The following is a 21,664-nucleotide window of genomic DNA, read 5'->3' on the forward strand; positions in this document are numbered from 1 at the left end:
CTTCCATTTTTCCCCTAACCACATAATAGAAAGCATATGTTAGGAATTTTGAACTCTGAACACAAAACCTACTGCTCTACCAGCAAAAGAAAATAAACGAAGCATTCCCTACAAATCGCTAGAGAAGTCTTACCAAACATCTGCACCACAATGCCATGGCTTTCCCTCCTGTCTTCTAGTGCCACTAGAACAAGGCCTTTTGGTTTTGGTGTGCTCACCAACTTCAGTGTCATGGTAGCCCTCCTCCACTGTTCACAAGGACATAGCATGTGTGAACAGTAAACTTTAGAAAATAATGCATTGTCAGGAGTGGAGATACAACTCAGTGGTAGAGTGTTTGCCCATGTGTGAAATCCTGAATTTAATCTCCAGCCCCAATGTATCAGGCACGTAAATTCTCAGCACTCAGGTAGACAGAAGGATCACAAGTTCACATACTGGGGGGGGGGGGGGGGAGTAGGAGGAGGGGAGGAAGTGGAAATTTTGATTGGATTTATTGATTGATTGATTGATTGATTGGTTTTTCGAGACAGGGTTTCCCTGTAGTTTCTAGAGCCTGTCCTGGAACTAGCTCTTGTAGACCAGGCTGGCCTCAAACTCAGAGATCCGCGATTAAAGGCATGTGCCACCACCGCCCAGCGATTGGTATTATTTATAAAGTAGTGTGTGTGTGTGTGTGTGTGTGTGTTAAAAAAAAAAAATAAAAAACAAGTTCACATATTGGAGATATGTACCTCGAATTCCAGTCTCAAAGAGGAAGGAAAGGGAAAGAAGAAGGGAGAGGAAGATTTTTTGAAAGGAAAGGAAAGAGCGAGGAAAAGAAAGAAAAGAAGAATTGGTATAACCGGAATGTTTGAAGTCTCCAAAGATTGATATGGTGAAATCCTAGCCCCAAGAGTGACTGTTTGGACAGGGGCTGCACATGAGGCTAGTGTTTTCCACACTCAGCACATGCACCTTTTCCCACATGAGGCCAGGAGAGGGGGCTACAGGAATCAGATCCTAAGAGGACACCAAACATGTCTGGATCTTGGACTTCTCGGCCCACAGAACAATCATTAAAAAAAAAAAAAATCTGTTATTTTCAAACCACTAGCATTTTTAAAATTTATTTTATATATTTTCCATTTTTTATGTATTAAAAACCTCTATGTTGCATGCGGTGGCATATACCTACAACCCCAGCACTTGAAAGTTAGAGGCAGAAGACCAGGGTTCAAGCCAGTTATGATTACATGAAACTCATTATCAAAACCCAAAATAAAACAAAGTGCCAAGCAGTGGTGACGCACACCTTTAATCCCAGCACTAGGGAGGCAGAGGCAAAGAATGGTGAATCTCTAAGAAACCTTATCTTGAAAAACAAAACAAAAAAATAACCCATTCAGGGGCTGGAGAGATGGCTCAGAGGTTAAGAGCATTGTTCTTCTAGAGGTCCTGAGTTTAATTCCCAGCAACCACACGGTGGCTCACAACCATCTGTAATGAGATCATTACAGATCTGCATGCCCTCATCTGGCATGCAGGCATACATGGAAGGAATGTTATATACATAATAAAGAAATCTTTAAAAATAAAAAATAACCCATTCATACCTCATTTTCTGACATCATCCCTGGAGTAAGTTGGGGACCTGTCCCTAAGGAAATGACCAGCACCTCTTCTGGCTGTACCTCCTGGATGGTTTCTTGAGATGACCCTTCATGGTCCATATGTAAGTCCATTAGCATATTACTTCGGCTTCTGCTCCGAGTTGCTAAATAAAATAATTTAAAAGAAAAGGTCAAAATAAAGAAAATGGCACATGAATATAAAAATATTTTTTCTCTTAGTGTTGAACATTCACGCATGCATAAACGATGATGTTTAAAACATGGACAGGAAAAAACAAGCACTAGGTCCTTCTAGTCACTCTCCTGAGACTAACACAGATTCTCCTTCACAGCTGACCAGTAGAGGGCTGGAGAGATGGCTCAGCGGTTAAGGGAACTGGCTGCTCTTGCAGAGGTCCTGGGTTCAATTCCCAGCACCCACATAACAGTTTATAACGGTTTTAAGCTCCAGTCCCAGGGAATCTGACATCCTCTTCTGGCTTCCACAGGTACCATAAATGCACTTAGTGCATAGACAAACATGCACCCAGGCAAAACACTTATACATATAATTTTTAAAAAAAAATGTTCTAGCAACTGATCATCAGAAATAGTGTTCCACCTCCACTGGACAGAAAGGCTGCACCTGGTCATAGCTGTGGTGCAGGAAACACATCTTAACCAAAAAAAAGCACTAACCGCTGGGCAGTAGTGGCGCACACCTTTAATCCCAGCACTCGGAAGGCAGAGGCAGACTTATCTCTGAGTTCGAGGCCAGCCTGGTCTACACAAGAGCAAGTTCCAGGACAGGCTCCAAAGTTACAGAAAACCCATCTTAAAAAAAAATCATCACCTTGTTTCTCATGTTTTTAAGACACCTGAACTATTTTTAACTGCCAGCAGCCTTCCATACTAATAAATAAATTTGTAAGTGTTTAAAAATGTCAGGTGAAAACCTGCACACAATGTTTCTGTAAGATAAGGCTGTACCGTGTAGCTCAGAGAAGCCAGGACCCCACTATCAGCACTGCTCCAGGAGGTAGAAACCTTCTGGATGCTGAGATGACTGACGGGCACCCACGCCACACCCAGCAAAGGAATTATACAACTACTGGGAAACCAGGGCCAGTTTCTGAAAGCATATTTCTTCCTTCTGAAATATATCAACACCAGACCTTTCCAGAGACGCAAGGATTCTGCTGCATTCTACACGATGGATCAGCAGCAAAGTCACTGAGTTCAATTCTCAGAATCTACTTGGTAGAAAAAGAAAACTGATTCCAAGAAAGTTGACCTCTGACCTCCACCTGTGCATGTTGGGGCACCCGTACACACATGCACGCAAATGCACACACAAGATGATTTCTGTGTAACAGCCCTGGCTGTCCTGGAACTCACTCTATAGACCAGGCTGGCCTCAAACTCAGAGCACCTGCCTCTGCCTCAAAAAAAAAAAAGTTTTTAATTTTGTTTTTCTCCTACCAGTAATATACTTTTTTCTTTCCTTTTTTTCCTTTTTCTATTTCTTTAGTGTGGGGATATACCACAACGCTCCTGCAGAGATAAAGGACAGTTGTGGGAGTCAGTTCTCTTCTTCTATCATGTGGATCCCAGGGACCAAACTCAAATTGTCAAGTTTAGCATCAAGTTCTCTACCATCTGAGCCATCTTTCCAGTCTTACAAGTAATACTTATTATTTCCAACTATCTTGATGTATATATTATATTATATTTAAAAACGTATCAACCTACCTACCTACCTATGATGCCCATGCCAGAGAAGCACTCCACCACTGAGCTATACTGGTCTTCACATCCTATACATCCTTTAAGAAATTGTGAGCACTGAAACATCTAATTTTGTGACAAAGTGACCTAGCCTTCCATGATCCTCTCACAGTGGTCAAACTCCACACACTCGCGGTGAAGGGCTCTGCTGGTGCACTACCGTGACGACGGATGGACAGAGGGCAGGTCGAGACAACCGCATCTCACAAAGCTGGAGCTGCCCTCTCACCACCCTGGCTTTGAAGTCACTTCACTCCGACTCTAAAACCCTAAGACAGGCCCACCATGTCTTCCTACGCCCCACCCTCCATATCTACTAAACGGTGAGCTTACAGGTAACCTCATGAGCAGCTCTTTTTAGCAAAGGTGAAAATTATAATTTATAAAAATGCAAATGATCAAATTTCATGTAGCAACTTATAGAAAACAAAAGCAGCATGCACACAGAATACACCCGTGAATATTTCTAAAGTACAATTACGGAAAAAAAGGAGAACAGCCTATTACCCACCAAATGGGGTTACTAGAGGAATATGAGCGGTAAGATTGGTGGCTGAGGAATCCCAGGCAGTGATGGCCGCTAACTGTTGTCCTGGGTTGCAAAAACATTAAATAGGAAGAAAATCAACCCTCTGAACATTGGAAACATTGTTTAGAACATAAAATTAAATGCAACGATAAGGTCACATGACCATACAAAACACTAGGCAAGCATTTGAAATCTACTCCCACTAAACCCATCTCGAATAACATTTTCAAGTGACAGAAAATGAAAAAAAAACTAATGTACAACAGTGAACAATGGGGGGGAAATTTCTACCAAAATATAGTGTTTTTCATGTTACTAAAGTATAAATAAATAATCCACAATATTTAAAAAAAATCACTAAACATAAAACTTAATTTTATTTTAATCAAAAGAATTTTTTTTTCGAGACAGGATGTTTCTGTGTAACAGCCCTGATTGTCCTGGCACTTGCTCTGTAGACCAGGCTGGCCTGGAATTCAGAGATCCACCTGCCTCTGTCTCCCAAGTGCTAGGAATACAGGTATGAAAAACCACCACCAGCTAGAAATTTGTTTTAAAAAGTCTGTGCTATCATAAGCTGGGTATTCATTTAGCTACATAGGAATGAACTCTATCTTCTTCCTAAATAGATTTCATTTTCAGCTTAAGTTGTTTTATTCCAAATAAGATGTTCGTCAGTCTGTGTAAGACATGTACCCACCTTGCAGCCAGCCATCATTGGCCGGAAACTTCTCTTGTGAACTAGACTAGACTTGGGCATAAAGTGATCCTCTAGAGTCTTGGTATTTCAGGTATGAACCACCAACCATGACTCAAATAATATTTATTTTATTTTTGAGACAGTGTCTCACTATGCAGCACTGGCTGCTCTGGAAGTCACTAGATATACTAGGTTGGTCTTGAACACACAGAGATCAGCTTTTTTCTGCCTCCTGAATGATAGGATTAAAAGCATACCCAATTAGGCCAGGTTTCAAGAATGATTTTTAAATTTTTTTTCCTGCCTAGCATCCTGCCGTATGCCTTTAATCCTAACATTTAGGATGAAGAGACAGAGACAGGCAAATTTCTGTGAGTTCAAGACCAGCCTGGTCTACAAAGTGAGTTCCAGGACAGCTAGGGCTACACAGAGAAACCCTGACTCAAAAATAAAAACAAAACAAAACAACAAAAAAAGCACTTTAATAAAAAAGTTTTTTTTTTTAAACTTCTATGTGTATGAGTGTTTTTGTCTGCATGAATGCATGCCTTGTGTCCATGGAGGTCAAAAAGTAGCACCAGATCCCCTGGAACTACAGTTATAGTAAAGAAAGCCAAAGACTTGATGATACCATATTCCTGCTGATATAAATAGATATTATGTTAAATGAGAAAACATTGATTTTAAGAAACTGTGTTCATAAAAAGAATTAGTTAACAGAAGTTAAAACGAAATCCTCTTCTTTAAAATGTGTCAAGTTGAACTGGGGATATGACTCGGTGCCCGAGTACTTGCCTGGCATGTGCAAAACCCTAGGTTCAATCCTGACAGAGCCAAAAAAAAAAAAAAAAAGAAATGTATGAAATATAAAGCTTGTCTACGTTGACAAGGTCTTGCTGAGTTCCTCATCTTAACAGACGCTGGAACACTCCTGCTCCCTGAACCTAATACTCTTCTTTGCTCTTTGGTCTAACTCCCATCAATCCACTCCTCAAGCAAGAGTGCAGGCTTCACTCGTCCTTCTACAGCTGGCTGAGTCACGGCCCCGTGAGTCTCCATGGACACTCAGCAGTAGAGCACTGCTCTCTTGTCCTCCCTGACTGCCGAGGAGGAACTAAGCTGAGAGTATCAGGGCAGAGATAAATGCTCTATTCACCCACTGTCTGACACAGTGTTCCAAGTGCACCACAGTGACCAAACCATGGCTGGATGTTTGTGTGGATTAAATAAAACATACATAAAAGGCTTACTCAGTGCCTGTTCAGCATACGTGCTCAACTTTCACATGTGTGTAGATAGATAACACATACTAAGTGAGTAAAGCCTAGTTAAATATATATATATATATATTATATATATAAATAAAAAAACTTTTTTAAAGCAGGGTTTACTATAACTCAAGCTGACCAAGTACTACCCAACCTTAAGCTTCTGATTCCACTGCCTCCACCTCTTGTGCTGGTATTAAGATCCTGCGCCATCATACCCAGGCTATGTTGTGCTGGAGGCTGAGCCCAGGACGTCAAAAGAACTAGGTAAATACTCTACCTAGTGGCTACGCCCCACCTTTGAAGAAACAGTAAACTTAAAGAAAAGCTCCAATATGAAAATCTCTCCTTACCTATAGGTAACCGGTTCTTTTTGTTGGCTGGGGTGGCTGCTGGAGACATCTGAGGAGTGCTGTAGGGGGTGACGTCTAAACTGCTGCTCTTCCCTGGCTTAGCCTGGGGCAGGCTTGCCAACAAGCTGTCAAGAGCCATTCTATCTTCCTTCAGCTCATCTCCAGACATCACACTTTTCATAAAGTTCACCTGAAAAGGAAAGGACATTATCTAGTGAAATGAACTGTCAAACATAAGACATGCTTCTTACAGGATATATTCTTCTGTGACCTGCCAATGGGTGGCTAAAAGAATTTCAAAAAGCGTCAACTAAAGAATGATGCCATTACCAGAGTAATGAGCTGACTGTAACTGATATAAACCACAGTTCTGCTCAAGCCTTCCAGAAGATTAACGGAGTTCATCGGTGGAGTCTCCACTGCACGGCCCCCAATTACGACATCAAGGAAAGCAGCGACACAGCTCTGTCAAAACAGGAAGAGATCAAAGCCAAAGTCTCCCTCAAAAGACGAGAAAAATTCTGACCAAGGTGGATAAGCATGGAAAAAACTTAACTTCATGAAAATTATTTTAAACCCAACATTTTAAAAACTATAATTCCTTATGTAATGATGCAGAATAAGCTCAAAAAAATAAAAATAAAGTACATGTAATTTACAACCTAAAATTCTGAAAAGGCAGATGGGGTGTGGAATGGGAGACATACTAAGAATTTGCTGACACACATAGGCCTCTAGAAGAGCACACAGAAGAGTGAAACGCTGAGAACTTTCTGGAGAGGAAGTGAAGGTGAGAGATGAGAAGTATGGGGAAAATGGCATAGAACAGGTTTTGTTTTATTTGGTTTTTCCTTTAAATGTTTTCATGTATTTATCTGGGGTGCACATGTGGAGATCAGAAGACAACCTGAGGGAGTCATTTCTCTCCTCCTGTGGGTTCTGAGGATCAAACTCAGGTCATCAGGCTTGGTGTCAAGTGTCTGTACCCACTAAGCCATCTTTCTGTTTCTTGGGTTTTGAGGGGTTTTGTTGTTGCTTTGTTTTTTTTTTTTTTTTTTCCCAGAAAGGGTTGGGAAACCCTGGCTGTCCTAGAACTCATTCCATAGACCAGGCTGGGCTCAAACTCAGAGATCCACCTGCCCATCTCTCCTGACTGAGTGCTGGGATTACAGGCATGCGCCGCCAGCACCTGGCTGTTTCTTGGATTTTTTTTGGTGTTGCTATTCTTGATTTTTGAGGAAAAAAAATCTATTCAACATGGTGTCCAGGCTCGCCTCAAACCACAGTGATTTTCCTGCCTCTATCACTCAGGTACGGGGCGGGTTATAGTATACACTATTATACTCAGTACAATATCAGTTTTTATATTTTTTTATTAATTTGTTCCTAAGACTTTTTTGATTTTTATTTATGTACATGTGTGTTCATACATATATGAGCATATATGTGCTGGTGACTGCAAAGGTAAGATGAGAATGCAGGATCCCCTGGGAGCTGAAATTACAGGTGGTTGTGAGCCATACAAGGTGGATGCTGAGTACTAAACTCCTGTCCTCTGAAAGAATAGCAAGCACTCATAAATCATAACTTCTGAGTAATTTCTCCAGCTCCAATATTTGAGTTTTAAGCCAACTTGAACTGCTAGCCTACTCAAAATCTAATGAAATACCTTTTTTACTCAATAAACTGAACAATGCCATAAATGAAGAACATTTATATAATTTAATAAAATGGTAACAAATTAGTTAAAAACAAAATTTTAAAAATAATCTAATAGGTCTTGATTCTTATTACAATGATACCCCTTCAATATTTGTGAGACAGTTTAATCATTAGAAAAATCTTCCTAAATTGAATAGTTGCTGATATAATATTGTTAATTAATTTAAAAGCAAATTAATGACTGAATTATTTAACCTTCATATCACCTAAAGACAAGATTTAATAAAGAGAATAGTTAAGTTCACTAATACTTGGCCAGAATTTTTTACAAATTGTATTTTATACAGTTTATTCTTGACACAGGGTCTTTCTAAATAGCCATGGATGGCCTGGAACATCTGTGTGGACCAGGCTGGCCTGAGAATTCACAGCGATCAGCCGCCCTGATTCCTAAGTGCAGTCATTAAAGCTGTGCACAAAGTAAGGTTCTCAGTTTGTGATGAGGACTCGCACTATTGCTTAAGCTAACTTTGGACTCAAGTCAATCCGCCTACCTCAGCTGAGATTACAGGTGTGGGCTAGCATACCTGATACCTAGCAGTCTACAAAACAGTAATTCATGCAACACAACATTCATTCCTACTTTGTCAAATTTTCCAAGGCTATTTTTAGTCCGAGGATCTCCTTCTTCAGTGCCAGTCATCGCTAACTGCTGCAGAAGGCGGCCAACCTGCAAACAAAAGCAGTGGTGAGCATATGTAGGTGCACACACCAGCACTGTCTATGAAGCAATTCCATTCTAGTCCGAGTGTCTGGTTTCATAGTAATATTCACATTCATCTCATCAAGCAAACAAAACAATGCTCCCAATAAAATATGCATCTTGTCTCTGTCAGCTTTTACCATTTTCAGATGAAGATGTAGAGGAAGTAGAAAACTTTGCTGTAATTTCTTGTTAACACATGACAAGAACATTAGGAAATTGAAAGTACAGTATATTTACTTCTGATACTATACAGAAATTGAAAGTACAGTATATTTACTTCTGATACTATACTTTTTCTTTTTTTTTTTTTTTTTTTTTTTTTTTTTTGGTTTTTCGAGACAGGGTTTCTCTGTGGCTTTTGGTGCCTGTCCTGGAACTAGCTCTTGTAGACCAGGCTGGCCTCGAACTCACAGAGATCCGCCTGCCTCTGCCTCCCGAGTGCTAGGATTAAAGGCGTGCGCCACCACCGCCCAGCTATACTTTTTCTTTATTTAAAAACATTTTAAACTAGCCAGGCAACAGCGCACACAAATGCAGAAGCAGACAAATCTCTGTGAGTTCAAAGTCATCCTGGTCTACAGAGTAAGTTCCAGGACAGCCAGGGCTACACAGAGAACCCTGACTCAGGGGGAAAAAATTAAACTTTATTATTACTGTATGTGTGAGCATTATTGAGGACAGGGGAGCACATGTATGCAACAGTGTATGTGGAGGTTGTGAGTTGGCGCTCTCTTTCTAGCGTAGGTTTCAGAGATGGAATTCAAGTTGTTACACTCACACAGAACTTTCTATTCCCAGAACCAATTGTGGACGTGAGAAAATTTTTAAATAATCTGCAAAGGCTAACCCATACAATAAATGGCTAACACACAGGACTTTCCCTTACAAGTCCATGAAGAACTCAAGCATTCTCTTTATAGTTTTCTGTTGGTTTTTGAGACAGGATCTATGTAGCTCTGGCTGTCCTGGAACCCTCTTTGTAGATCAGGCTGGCCTCCAACTCACAAGGATCTGCCTGCCTCTGCCTCCCAAGTGTTGGGATCAAAGGTGTGTGCCACCTTGCAGGCAAGAATCAACTTATTTTAACACGTATGTGTCTAAGTATAAGCCACATGTGTGTGCCTGTCCATGGAAGCCAGAGAAGGTGTTGGGTCCCCTGGAACTGGAGTTGGTGGGCTGCCTGATGTGGGCACTGGGAACTGAACTTAGCTCTTCTGAAGAGGAACAAACACTTTTACCTAAAGAGCACCTCTCCAACCCCAACCAATGTTTTTTTTTTTTTTTTTTAAAGGTTTATCAAGTCGGGCAGGGTGATATGCACCTTTAATCTCACTCAGCACTCAGGAGGCAGAGGCAGATGGATCTTTGTGAGTTCAAGCCCAGCCTGATCTACAGAGCGAGTTCTAAGATAGCCAGGGCTACACACAGAACAACCCTGTTTCAAAAAAAAAGAAAAAAAGACTGGGCAGGTAGCTGGTAAGATGGCTTTGGCTTTGGAGTTAAGACCTGTGGCTACTCTTCCAGAGGACCTAAGTTCAATAACTAGTTGTTGTATAATTCTAGTTCCAGGGGATCCAATGTTCTCTTCTGCAGACATGTGCAGATATACATGCAGGCAAAAATCCCTCCTATACACACACACAAAAAAAATAAATTAAATAAATAAATAGTAAGGCTTTGGATAAATCCCCCCACATAAAATAAATTAAATCAATAGTAAGACTTCATGTAAAACACCACACATGTAAAATAAATTAATAAATAAGACTTCAGGTGTAACTTAATAGCTGAACACGTGCTTAGCAAGTGTGAGAGGTCAGAGTGCAACTTTCAGTAGCTGGTTCTTGTCTATTAACATGGGTTCCAGGGACGAAACTCAAGTTATCAGTTCTTCACAAGGCTTTTACTCGTTGAGTCATCTCCTTAGCCCAGAACTCAGATCTGTAGGGGTATCTTACTACATACATGTACCATCTTCATAGAGTGCTGTCTACTGTCAAACACATGAACATTTCTGCAGAAAGGCCTAATGTTCCAAGGAATACTAACTCTAAGTAGCCTCCTGTTCAGCTCCAGTTGTAAAGTACAAAAGACAGTCTCAGTTTCCAATCAATCTGGACTCTGAAATTACCAGGAGAGGGATGATGGGCTTGTTCTAGAAAACCCAATCAACTCAATGTCCAAAAGTTCAAGGATTTCACTGAAAACCAAGGCAATACTTTATCACTATAATATCTCAAAATCCTAATATAATTGTTTTTCTATCTCATGATAATCAAATATTTAGAACAATTTAAGAAAAATGATAGCCAGGCATTGGGGACACACCTTTAATCACAGCACTCTCTACAGAGTGAGTTCCTGGACAGTGAGGACTACACAGAAAAACCCTGTATCCAAAAAAGAGAAAAAAGAAAAAAAAGAAAAGAAAGAAAGGAAGGAAGGAAGGAAGAAAGAAAGAGAAATTCCCACTCTATTATTTAAAGATCATCTGATCCTAAATCAAATGTTGTACTAATAATCACAAAAGCACACCTGCATCAGGTTAAATCTCGCCACCTCATTGATAGGAGCATCAGATATTATTCCATACTGCTCTGGATTGACAACTGCGGGACAAATGAAGCAAGCCAACAGAAGATCGGTGCACATGGCTCTGACTTCCCCAACCTCCAGTCTGTCTACACAAGAGAGAGTTTTGTACATCTGTGACACAATCCACCTCAGACTATGTGGAAAGCAGTAAGTGTTCTGTTTGAGATAACCAATAAATTTGTTCACTAAAGCCACCAGTTTGGCCTCATTGGAATCCACCATTTCTTGAACCTTTTGCCTGAATCTATCTGAGCCTTTCTCTCCAAAGAGCTTTTCCTGCTGCGCTGGGGAGAACCTCTCGGTTAGCTTGTTAGGGTCCGTTTCCAGATGGTCTTCATCTTCCACAAGGAGCTGCATGATGGGCTCGTGTAAAGTAGCCGTAAGAAAAAGTTTGGCAGAAAACAGTCCTTCAGAAAACAGTTTAAATAAGATGCTGAAGGCACAAGTTCCTCTCCTCAAAAGCCGCCTGGGGTTGTCACTTTCTTTCAGTTCAAATTCAATCAAGTATCGTAAAACCTGAAGGAGGTAGTTTTCATCTTCTTGCATAATACAGTTGCCATACAAGGAGGTAAAAACTGTGTAGATAACGCTTTGTGTGTTCTCTTGATTGAGTTTTTCTCCAGCAACCAAAGAGGAGGCAATAAGACGAGGATTTTCTCTTAACCGACTCAAGAATTCTCCATAAGCTGTTTCCTGAAATCCCAGTTGCTTATATCCATCAACAAACTGTGTATCTTCCAAAATCTTGGCATGCTGGCAACACTCAGCAGGGGAAGCTTCAGCACTAGAAACATTAGCACACAGGCAAAACAATATTAATAACAACAATAATACAACACAGGCACTTAATCGGAATGACTAAGTCTGAGTTCATTTTTGTGCCAACAATGAAATCTCTTTGAGTTCCTAAACTCTTTGAGAACAACATGGAAATGAGTAAGACATACCTAAAAGTAAAGAGGAAGCCAGTCTTTTCATAATAGATTTGGTGCAGTGTCTATTTAAAAGAACTGATAACATTGTCCAGAGTGAGCCTCTATGGATTTTGCTATAGCTTAAAAACTGCTTATTTACTGAGACAAGAACATTCCCAAAAATTCGAGTACTAAAAGCCATCAAAACAGGAGGTGGAGAGGTAGCTCAGCTGGAAGAGCACTTGCTGGCATGCACGAAGCCCTGGGCTTGATTTACAACATGGAATGCTTTTGCATGGCCTTCCAGTCAAAACCTCCCAGCAAAGCTAACAAAGAGCTGTGATTCCAAAGATCAGTTTTGCCTTTAAAGATATTTATAAATACAATCATACAGTATATATTCTTTTTCTATCTGACTACTTCTAACATTATACTAATATCGCTACAGTTAAAAACTGCTTCCTGGAACAATATAGAAAGCACCAGGCACATTAGTGGTACATAGATACATATGTGGGCAAAACAACTTATACACATAAAAGTTAAAATATAAAAATTTTTTTTCTTTAAAAAAGATATACAATTCTAAACTGTGCAGTGGCGGCACACGCCTTCAATCCCCACACTCAGGAGACAGAGGCAGGCAGATCTCTGAGTTTGAGGCCACCCTGTAGGTCTACAAGAGCTAGTTCCAGGACAGGCTCCAAAGCTACAGAGAAACCCTGTCTCCAAAAAAAAAAAAAAAAAAAAAAAAAAAGAGATATACAATTCTAAACCATGGAAATGTATAAAAATAATATCACAAAAAAATCACAAAATTAGTGTGGTATAAAATGTTAACCCTTGCCGGGCGGTGGTGGCACACGCCTTTAATCCCAGCACTCGGGAGGCAGAGGCAGGCGGATCTCTGAGTTCGAGGCCAGCCTGGTCTACAAGAGCTAGTTCCAGGACAGGCTCTAGAAACTACAGGGAAACCCTGTCTCGAAAAACCAAAAAAAAAAAAAAAATGTTAACCCTTACATTATAATTTTCTGTATCACTATTTAAGATAATTAATAATGAAATAAACTCCATGTATTTATGACCAAAGACTTACCTAATATTGCTTTAAAACCATGCACTTAAGAGATTGATTTAGTTATAGTCAGTAGTACAGAATTAATTGTTCACAAAATGCATGACCTAAAAATTTTTACTTTACCTGGTTATAATAAGCCGATCCAAATTAATCCTCTGTTGCTTTGCAATCCACGCAGTTCGATACAGCTTTTCAGCTGTCTTCAGCACATCTGCATTTAGCCTCTGAATGAGCTGTTTCTCAGAGCTCACGTACAAGCGCTCCTGTTTGAGGTGGTGGGCCAGAGTGTGGATATCTAGCTTCACCATCTTTGAATTCGGAAAAGGTACAAAGGCTGATCACTAATAAAAAAGACAAAATTCAAAAGGTTTTGTTATTTTAAGTTATTTTTCTAAAACCAAAAGGAGCAGAATACATTACAATTTTGATTATGGAGGCAGGAGGCTGGAAAGATGGCTCAGTGGTTAAGAGCACTGATTTCTCTTTCAAAGGACCAGGGTTCAATTTCCAGCACCCACATTGCAGCTCACACCTGTCTGTAACTCAAATTCCAGGGGACCTTGCGCCTTCATACAAACATGCATGTAAACAAAATACCAATGCACATAAAATTAAATCTTAAAAAGTCTTTAAATAAGATGTTAATTTAGTACAACCATTGACTCTAATTTAAAAATAATCCCAGCATTTGAGAGGTTGAGACAGGAATGTCAGGAGGTCAAAGTCATCCTTGGCTACCTAGTGACTCTGAAGCTACATTAGATCCCATTTCAAAAAGCCAACAGACTGTGATTGTAATGGGAAGGAAAACAGCCAAGGATGATTCTAGGCTGATGGTAGTTAAAAGTTAAATAATAGTTAAAAGACTATTTCTGAATAAATAATAAGCCTTATTAGGAGCTTAAAAATAACTTATATTTTCCAAATTTTCTATACTGAGCCTACACTACTTCTGTCATTTAAGAAACACAATATTTTAAAATATTATAATTTATTTTTGCATTTACATATTGTAATGATCTGCTCTCTCCTTTTAAGAGACAAGTCATGCCCACTCACTCCCCCCTCCACCGAGGCAAGCTGATCTTCAGCTTCCAGCCTGAGCCCCTTCTTTTCCGTCTCTCTCAATGAGGCAGCTTCTCTCCTCTCCCTTCTCGCCACTTCTCCCCTTACTCCTTCTGTTTCTCTCTCTTCTCTCTCCCCTTCATAACCCACTAAATAAATATCCAACCTCACTCTGCATGCTGCGCCTATCCATGTCTCTGTCTCTCGCATCGTGGTGTGCCCATCTGTCTGTCTCTCCTCGTGGGATCGGCTTCCCCATCGAGGTCTCTCACCCATCGCGACTCCCTGCCTGGGACTCACTGCCCCTCATAGCCCACTGTAGCTAATTGGGGAACTGCACCTTCCCTGCTTGGGAGTGGCTGCTCTCGGGGCCTTAAGCATAGTCTCATGGCCCGCTGCCCACTGCTGCCCCTTGAGGATCTGCAGCATTTTACTTTTATCATAACACACATGGGGACATGTCATAGCACATGTGCAGAAGTCAGAGGACAAACTGTAGGTGTCTGATTCTCTCAGCATGTGAGTCTCAGGGATTGAACTCTGGTCCTCAGACTTGGAAGCCTTTAGCACCTGGGCCATCTCACTGGACTACAAAAAAAGTGTGTGTATGCCCATGTCTGTGAGCCTGTACATGTACATACACATATGCCAGACAAGGGGATTGGGTGTTCTTCATAATTCACTGCCTTTTTTTCTTTTTTCTTTTCTTTCTTTTTCTTTTTTTGTTTTGTTTTGTTTTGTTTTTTAAATTGGGTTTCTTTGGAGCCTGTCCTGGAACTCACTCTGTTGACCAGGCTGGACTCGAACTCAGAGATCTGCCTGTTTAATCCCGAGTGCTGGGATTAAAGGCATGTGCAGCCACTGCCTGGCTCTCTACCTATTTCTTTAAGGCAGAGTCTTTACCAGAACTTGGAGATCAAGTAGTCTTGGCTAGCTAGGCTAGAGCAATCTTCCTGTCTGGGTGGGTCAACACCCAGAACAGGGGTCATAGTCATGTACCAGATACTGGACTTGTTAACTAGATGCTGGGATCTGGATTCCTGTTCTGATATTACTCAACAAACATTCTTAACTACTGAGCCATCTGTCCAGCTTACATATATATTATTTTTTGGAAATACTGTCTCACATAGGCCACGCTAGCTTTGAATTCTTTATGTACCTAAAGATGCTTTTGCACTCCTGTTCATCCTGACTCTACCTCCCAAGCTGGGGTTACAGGGATGAGCCAGCATGCCCCATTTATGTGTATTGGGGGTTGAATCCAGGGTCTGTGCATGCTAGGCAAGTACTCTACCATCTGAGGTACATTCTTGGCCCCTTTGCTGGTTTTCTGAGACAATCTCCTATAGTCAGGCTAGCCTTAAATTCACCTTGTAGCTGAGAACAACCTGGACCTCCTGGTCCTCCTGTCATAGTCTCCCAAGACCTGAAATTAAGGTATGCACCTGCACACCTAGTGGGTTATTTCTGAATTAAAACCAACAAAATCAAATACACTCTAGCCGGGCGGTGGTGGCGCACGCCTTTAATCCCAGCACTCGAGAGGCAGAGGCAGGCGGATCTCTGTGAGTTTGAGACCAGCCTGGTCTACAAGAGCTAGTTCCAAGACAGGCTCCAAAGCCACAGAGAAACCCTGTCTCGAGAAACCAAATACACTCTAAATCTGTCTAGGGAAGAACCTCTGCTCATTAGTCATGGAGTCACCCTTGACTACTTTCACAGAGCAATACACCTGTTGATTCTGTCTTTGAATAATCTCATTACTTTTCCTCCTTCCCCTGGGAATCTGTCAGCACCTCGCTTAAAAGAAAGCCTATAACTAGCTGATTTCCTTGCTCCCTATTTTGAATTCCCAAAGTCTGTTCTCCCAGTAACACTAAGTGTACCTTAAAGTCACATCATTTTATTCTTTGACTAGAAACTATCCCAAGGCTTTACCTTATACTCAGAATGAAATCTAAAGTCCTACATAGTCTTCCCTACCTACAACTTTGACACTCCAGGCCCCTACCACAAGCATCTACCACAGATACCTTGCTTATTAACCATCTGTACTGGGTGGCTTCCACCTCTCTATGCCAGAACTTTTCTGTGTTGCTCACTAATCTAATTTCAGGCCTGGGTGAGGGCCTAGTTCACAGTCATAACTGAATAAATATTTGTCAAAGGATTGAATGAAATCAAACTATTCTTTTTATCTAATAACTAAACAGTTACAAATAGCATACATATCTTAAATCATTATTTAAGTTATATCCTTGAACTGCCAAACCACAAATGTTTTATATTAATAATAGAAATACATATATTTAAGATAACAAAACAAGCTGGGCAGTGGTGGCACACACCTTTAATCCCAGCATTCAGGAAGCAGAAGCAGATGGATCTCTGCGTGAAGCCAGCCTGGTTTACAGAGCTAGGGTTACACACAGACACCTTGTCTTGAAAAAAACAAAACAAAACAAAACAAACAAACAAACAAACAAAACAAACAAAATTTTAAGAGCAATTACTGTGCGGTAAGGACTATAGCTCAGTGGTAGAGAACTACCTGTCAAACTGCTGGAGGCACTGGCTTCAATCCTCAGCACTAAAACCCAAAAACTGACAATTAAGGAAATGAATGAGGTTTTTTATTACAGCCCTGGCTGTCCTGGAACTCACTCTGTAGACCAGGCTGTCCTTGAACAGAGATCCTGCCTCTGTCTCCTGAGTACTGGGATTAAAGGTGTGTGCCACCATCTCCCAGCTTTGCTTTTTTGTTTTTGTTTTTTGTTTTTTTGTTGTTACTTAGACTTTCAATGCCAAGTACAATCTTAGTTTTTCCTCACTGAACTGCACCCCCAAGTGGCAGGTGTGCTCTCACAGCCTCATCTGACAGTTCATTCAGGAAGTACTGGACTCCGCTGCTGTAGGATTCGGGTCTGTCTGACTCCCAAGGGCACCATTCTCAGTCATCTAATCTCAACACTTGTTAGTCATATCTACTTTGATTTCTTAGTTGTGCTTTGTGCTAAGGATTTTTTTTAATCTTCTGGTTTTATAGAATATTATTTGACTTCTAGCAGTATCTACTTAGTTTAAATTCAAACAGAAATACTACATAAACTGGGAAGGCTATAGAGAAAATAAAGTCTTTGCATACTGTTGGTGGAAATTTAATTTTGTGTCATCACTATGGACAGCAACAATATTATTCTCCAGAATTTTAAAAGAGAATTACCTCATGAGCTAGTGGCCCCACTACTGGTTATCTACAAAGGACACAGAGTCAGTCTGTGAAAAAGCAGCTGCACTGTTCACTGTACCAGCCACTGTCTGGAGCCACTCCAAGTGGCCATCAATAGACAGTGAATAGCGAGCTGGCTCTCTCATAAGGACTACAGGTCTCCAACTCAAGTCACCAGGCCTGGCAGCAGGCAGCTTGACCCTCTGAGCTATCTTGTTAGTCCTAACGATATGGCTTTAGAGACTTTTTGTTTTGTTTTGGAAAAAGGGTTTCTCTGTAGCTTTGCAGACTGTCCTGAGACAAGTCTGCCTTGAACTCACACTCTGCCTCTCAAATGCTGGGATTAAAAGCATGAACCACCACCGCCCATCTTTAGTGATCATTTTAATAAATTTAGGCCAAGCTGGGTGTGGTGGTGCACACCTATAATCCCTGCACTCGGGAGGCAGAGGCAGGCAGATCTCTGTGAGTTCGAGGCCAGACTGGTCTATAGAGCTAGTTCCAGGACTGGCTCCATAGCTACTGAGAAACCCTGCCTCAAAAATAAATAAATAAGCAATCTTAGGCCACAGGCAAGCTTGCTAAGCATTTTATTTTAAACAGAATTATAAGCTTTCCTTTCTATAATAAACTGGTCAGGATGTTATTAAAAAAATCTAACCACTGCTTACCCTGCAAAACAAAATTTTAAGAACTATTATTGGGACTAAGGCATATAGGTTTTGTGTGTGTGTATTGGAATATTATTTGGCATATATAATATAAATGGAATATTATTTGGCCAAAAAAAAAAGAAGGGAGAAAAGGAAAATCCTTACACATGAAACACGAATGGAACTAAAGATCATTATGTTAGATGAACAACCCAGCCCCAGGAAAACCAACTACTGCGTGAACTCACTCACACGCAGGTGCAGAAAGGCTGACCTCACAGAAGCAGAGTCTGAGGTGGCAAGGACAGTTAGAAGGAAAAAATAAAAGATCTATTCTATAAGCATAGTAACTATAGTTAAAGACAGTATGTTAAATGTATTGATTGTATTCCTCCTCCCTTCATACTACCCTTTGTAATAGGGTTTCCTACAGACCAGGCTACCTCAATGTAGCCTCACTATGTAGGTGAAAATAACCACCACACTGACACAATACACACACAGTATATAAAGATGTTCATATTTGTTAATTGGTCTTGATTTCTTAGAGCATATTTCCAAACCCCTTAACTTAAAATTCAAAATCAGTCTCCTCAGCCTACCCATCCAAGCCTATTTTACACTGTTACATTAATTTTTTATGTATAGTGCGTATACAAGTGTGTGTGCATAGTACATGCATACACCATGGTGCACGTGTGGAAGGAAGAGGACAACTTTCAGGAAAGGTTCTCTTTCCACTGTAGGATCCAGAGACAAAACTCAGGTCATGGGGCTTGCAGAAGCAAGTGGATCTCTGAGAATTCAAGGTCAGCCTTGTCCACAGAGCTAGTTCCAGGATAGCCAAGGGCTACAGAGAGAAACCTTGTCTCAAAAAACAAATCAAAACAACAAAAAAAAATAAGGGAAAAGAAGAAAGAAAAGAGTTCAGGTGACATCAAAGAACTGGTACCATTAGGGCACGGTGTGTACACCTGCAAGTCTAGCATACAAGCAGGATCACTGCACATTCTAGGACAGCCGGGACGTATAATATACTTAACAATGTTGTAAGAGTCAGGGTTCAGCCAAGAAAAACCATCACAAATATATATTGTTCCTAAAATTTGCATGCATTTTCAATGAGTTAATTTCACTTTTGAAAGGGTCAAAAACTAACTCTAACCACTTAAGTTCACCACCTGCCACTTTTCTACAGAAATTATATATATGTACATACACACATACTACATGCTACCCATGCATATTAAATCAGACTTTGAGGAATAATTTAAGCTTCTCAACTCATGCAGTTAAAACATCACTTAGGCTGGCGAGGAATGACACAGGCTGTTACAGCATCACTCCACAATGGTATGCGGAAGTGACAGGCCAACTATGGCTCGCAAATCAAAGTTAGCCTGCTGTCTGTATTCATAAAGGTTGGTCTGGAAGTTTTGTTTTTGAGATTTTTTTTTAAAAAGTTAAATTTGTTTTTGACAATAAAATACATGTATATAATGCAATAATTACTCTTCCCTGCCACTATTACCCTCTCATCCCCATTAACTATCCCTCCCTCCCCATTAGTTCCTTTGTCAGATTAATGACTTTTGATTTTATGACCCATTTAATTTAACTTAATAAAAATTTTAAAATTTATTTATGCCTGGCATGGCGGCACATACCTTTATTTCTAGCACTCAGGAGGTAGAGGCAGGTAAGTTCAAGACCAGTTTGGTATACATAGAACATTCCAGGTCAGCCAATTAGGGAAACACATCTCAAATTTATCATCATCATCATCACCATCATCATCATGTACTGGCAGTTTGGCACATGCCACAGTGTTCACAGAAGGATCAGAGAGCAATTCTTTGCAGTCAGTTTTTCCTTTCACCTTTATGGAAATTTCAAAGACCAAACTCAGGTTGCCAGATTTGCAAGGCAAGCAACTTTACCTACCTCAGACTTCTAAAACTTTTAAAGATTTATTTTAACTTTGTTTGTGTGAGTGTGTGCATGTGAGTGCAGGTGCCCACAGAGGCCAGGAGAAGGCAGTGGGTCTCCTGCAGCTGGAATCACAAGTGGTTGTTAGTCACCTGACATGGGTTCGGGGAATCAAATTCAGGCCTTCTGCAAGAGCAGCACATGCCACTGAGCCCACTGATCCACTCCAGCCCCTTAGCAAGGTTTTCTAGAGCACGGCTATGTCCATCTGGTCATGTCGTCTGTAACTGTTTTCATGGTGAAATGCAGGGGAACAGGAGCCCGTCTTCTATAGCTCATTTGGCCTCTACATAAAAAGATTGCCAACCTCTAACAAGCAGGTTTATTTCCTCTAAGGAAGAGTATGGAACAACCTAATAAGGATCCATTTTTTAGCTAAAAATATATCAGAAGTTTCAAGAAGAATACATTTGTACAAGTGTCAACAGCTAATAGGACATAGCGACAGATAATTGCAATCCTAGCACTTTAAGAGATGAAGGTAGGAAGATCAAAAATTCAAGGCCATCCTCAAATAATACAAGTTTGAGAACAGTGTGAGCTATATATGGCTGCTTCTCAAAAAGAAAAAGTATTCCAAAATGTATATGGGAAAGGAATAACATTTCACACCTTATGAGAATCTCTAATAAAAAGTATCCCAATTTAATAATGATGTAACTACTAATTTTAAATTTCAACACAGCATTTAGAGTTCAAGTAAACAGCTTAACATCCAGCTTAATCTTAGGTTCCCACTCCCTCTCTCCCTCTTTCTGAGGGACTGGGTCCTGCACATGCAACCCTGTTGTTGACATCTGCAATACAGAAGCCTCCTTGTAACTTCTATTGTACTGGAGGTCACAAATTACCTTGCACTCGCTAGGCACTCCACCACTAAACTGCAACCTTGGCCCAAATAATTACCCTTTATTAACATTAAGAGAGTGAACATGAAACCACATCCAACTTATTACCAATAACGCAGAGGGGAAACTAAAACTGGAGTAGATCTGAGGAATTTAAGACTGGCCCTTACCCATATAACCTTTAAGCCCTGCACTCAGGAGACAGAGGCAGGTCAACCTGAGTTTGCAACCAGCCTGGACTACATAGTGAGTGCAAGGCCAGACAGGACCCTGTCACAAAAGCAAACAAAATCTATGATGATCTCTGACACCTACTGTCTTGTGACATGTGACCTCTGACAAGTGATGTCATGTGACCAGTGACTGATCACTAAATTTAGGAATAATATCCTTATTTTCCCACACAGAAAACAATTTAAGAGAATTGTAAGTCCTAAAACTGAAAACCAGGCAGTGGTGGCGCACGCCTTTAATACCAGCACTCGGGAGGCAGAGGCAGGCTATCGCTGTAAGTTCGAGGCCAGCCTGGTCTACAACAGCTAGTTCCAGGAAATCCTGTCTCTTAAAAAAATTTAAAAAAAGATGTTTCAACTAAAAATTACACACCTCATAATTGAATGCAATGAGTATGC

The 21,664-nt window shown here is 40.5% G+C and overlaps 1 protein-coding gene across 11 annotated transcripts in view; it reads right to left on the reverse strand.

The window, feature by feature from the left end:
* Gapvd1 (GTPase activating protein and VPS9 domains 1) overlaps positions 1-21,664 on the reverse strand; it is a 76,448-nt gene that overhangs the window by 41,026 nt on the left and 13,758 nt on the right. For 8 of the 11 annotated variants that reach the window (XM_038335938.1, XM_038335935.1, XM_038335937.1 and 5 more), the window contains 6 exons: positions 13,369-13,586; positions 11,194-12,037; positions 8,536-8,622; positions 6,561-6,695; positions 6,231-6,420; positions 1,596-1,756 (listed from right to left, as the gene is read on the reverse strand). In XM_038335938.1, the coding sequence (XP_038191866.1) occupies positions 1,596-1,756; positions 6,231-6,420; positions 6,561-6,695; positions 8,536-8,622; positions 11,194-12,037; positions 13,369-13,553 (1,602 nt within the window). In that variant the 5' untranslated portion in view covers positions 13,554-13,586. Of the gene's footprint in view, positions 1-1,595; positions 1,757-6,230; positions 6,421-6,560; positions 6,696-8,535; positions 8,623-11,193; positions 12,038-13,368; positions 13,587-19,862; positions 20,075-21,664 lie in introns of all 11 variants that reach the window. The other 3 variants (XM_038335934.1, XM_038335933.1, XM_038335931.1) reach the window with 1 other exon arrangement.

Source organism: Arvicola amphibius, chromosome 7 (genome assembly GCF_903992535.2).
Source record: "Arvicola amphibius chromosome 7, mArvAmp1.2, whole genome shotgun sequence".
NCBI classification, from domain to species: Eukaryota; Metazoa; Chordata; class Mammalia; order Rodentia; family Cricetidae; genus Arvicola; species Arvicola amphibius.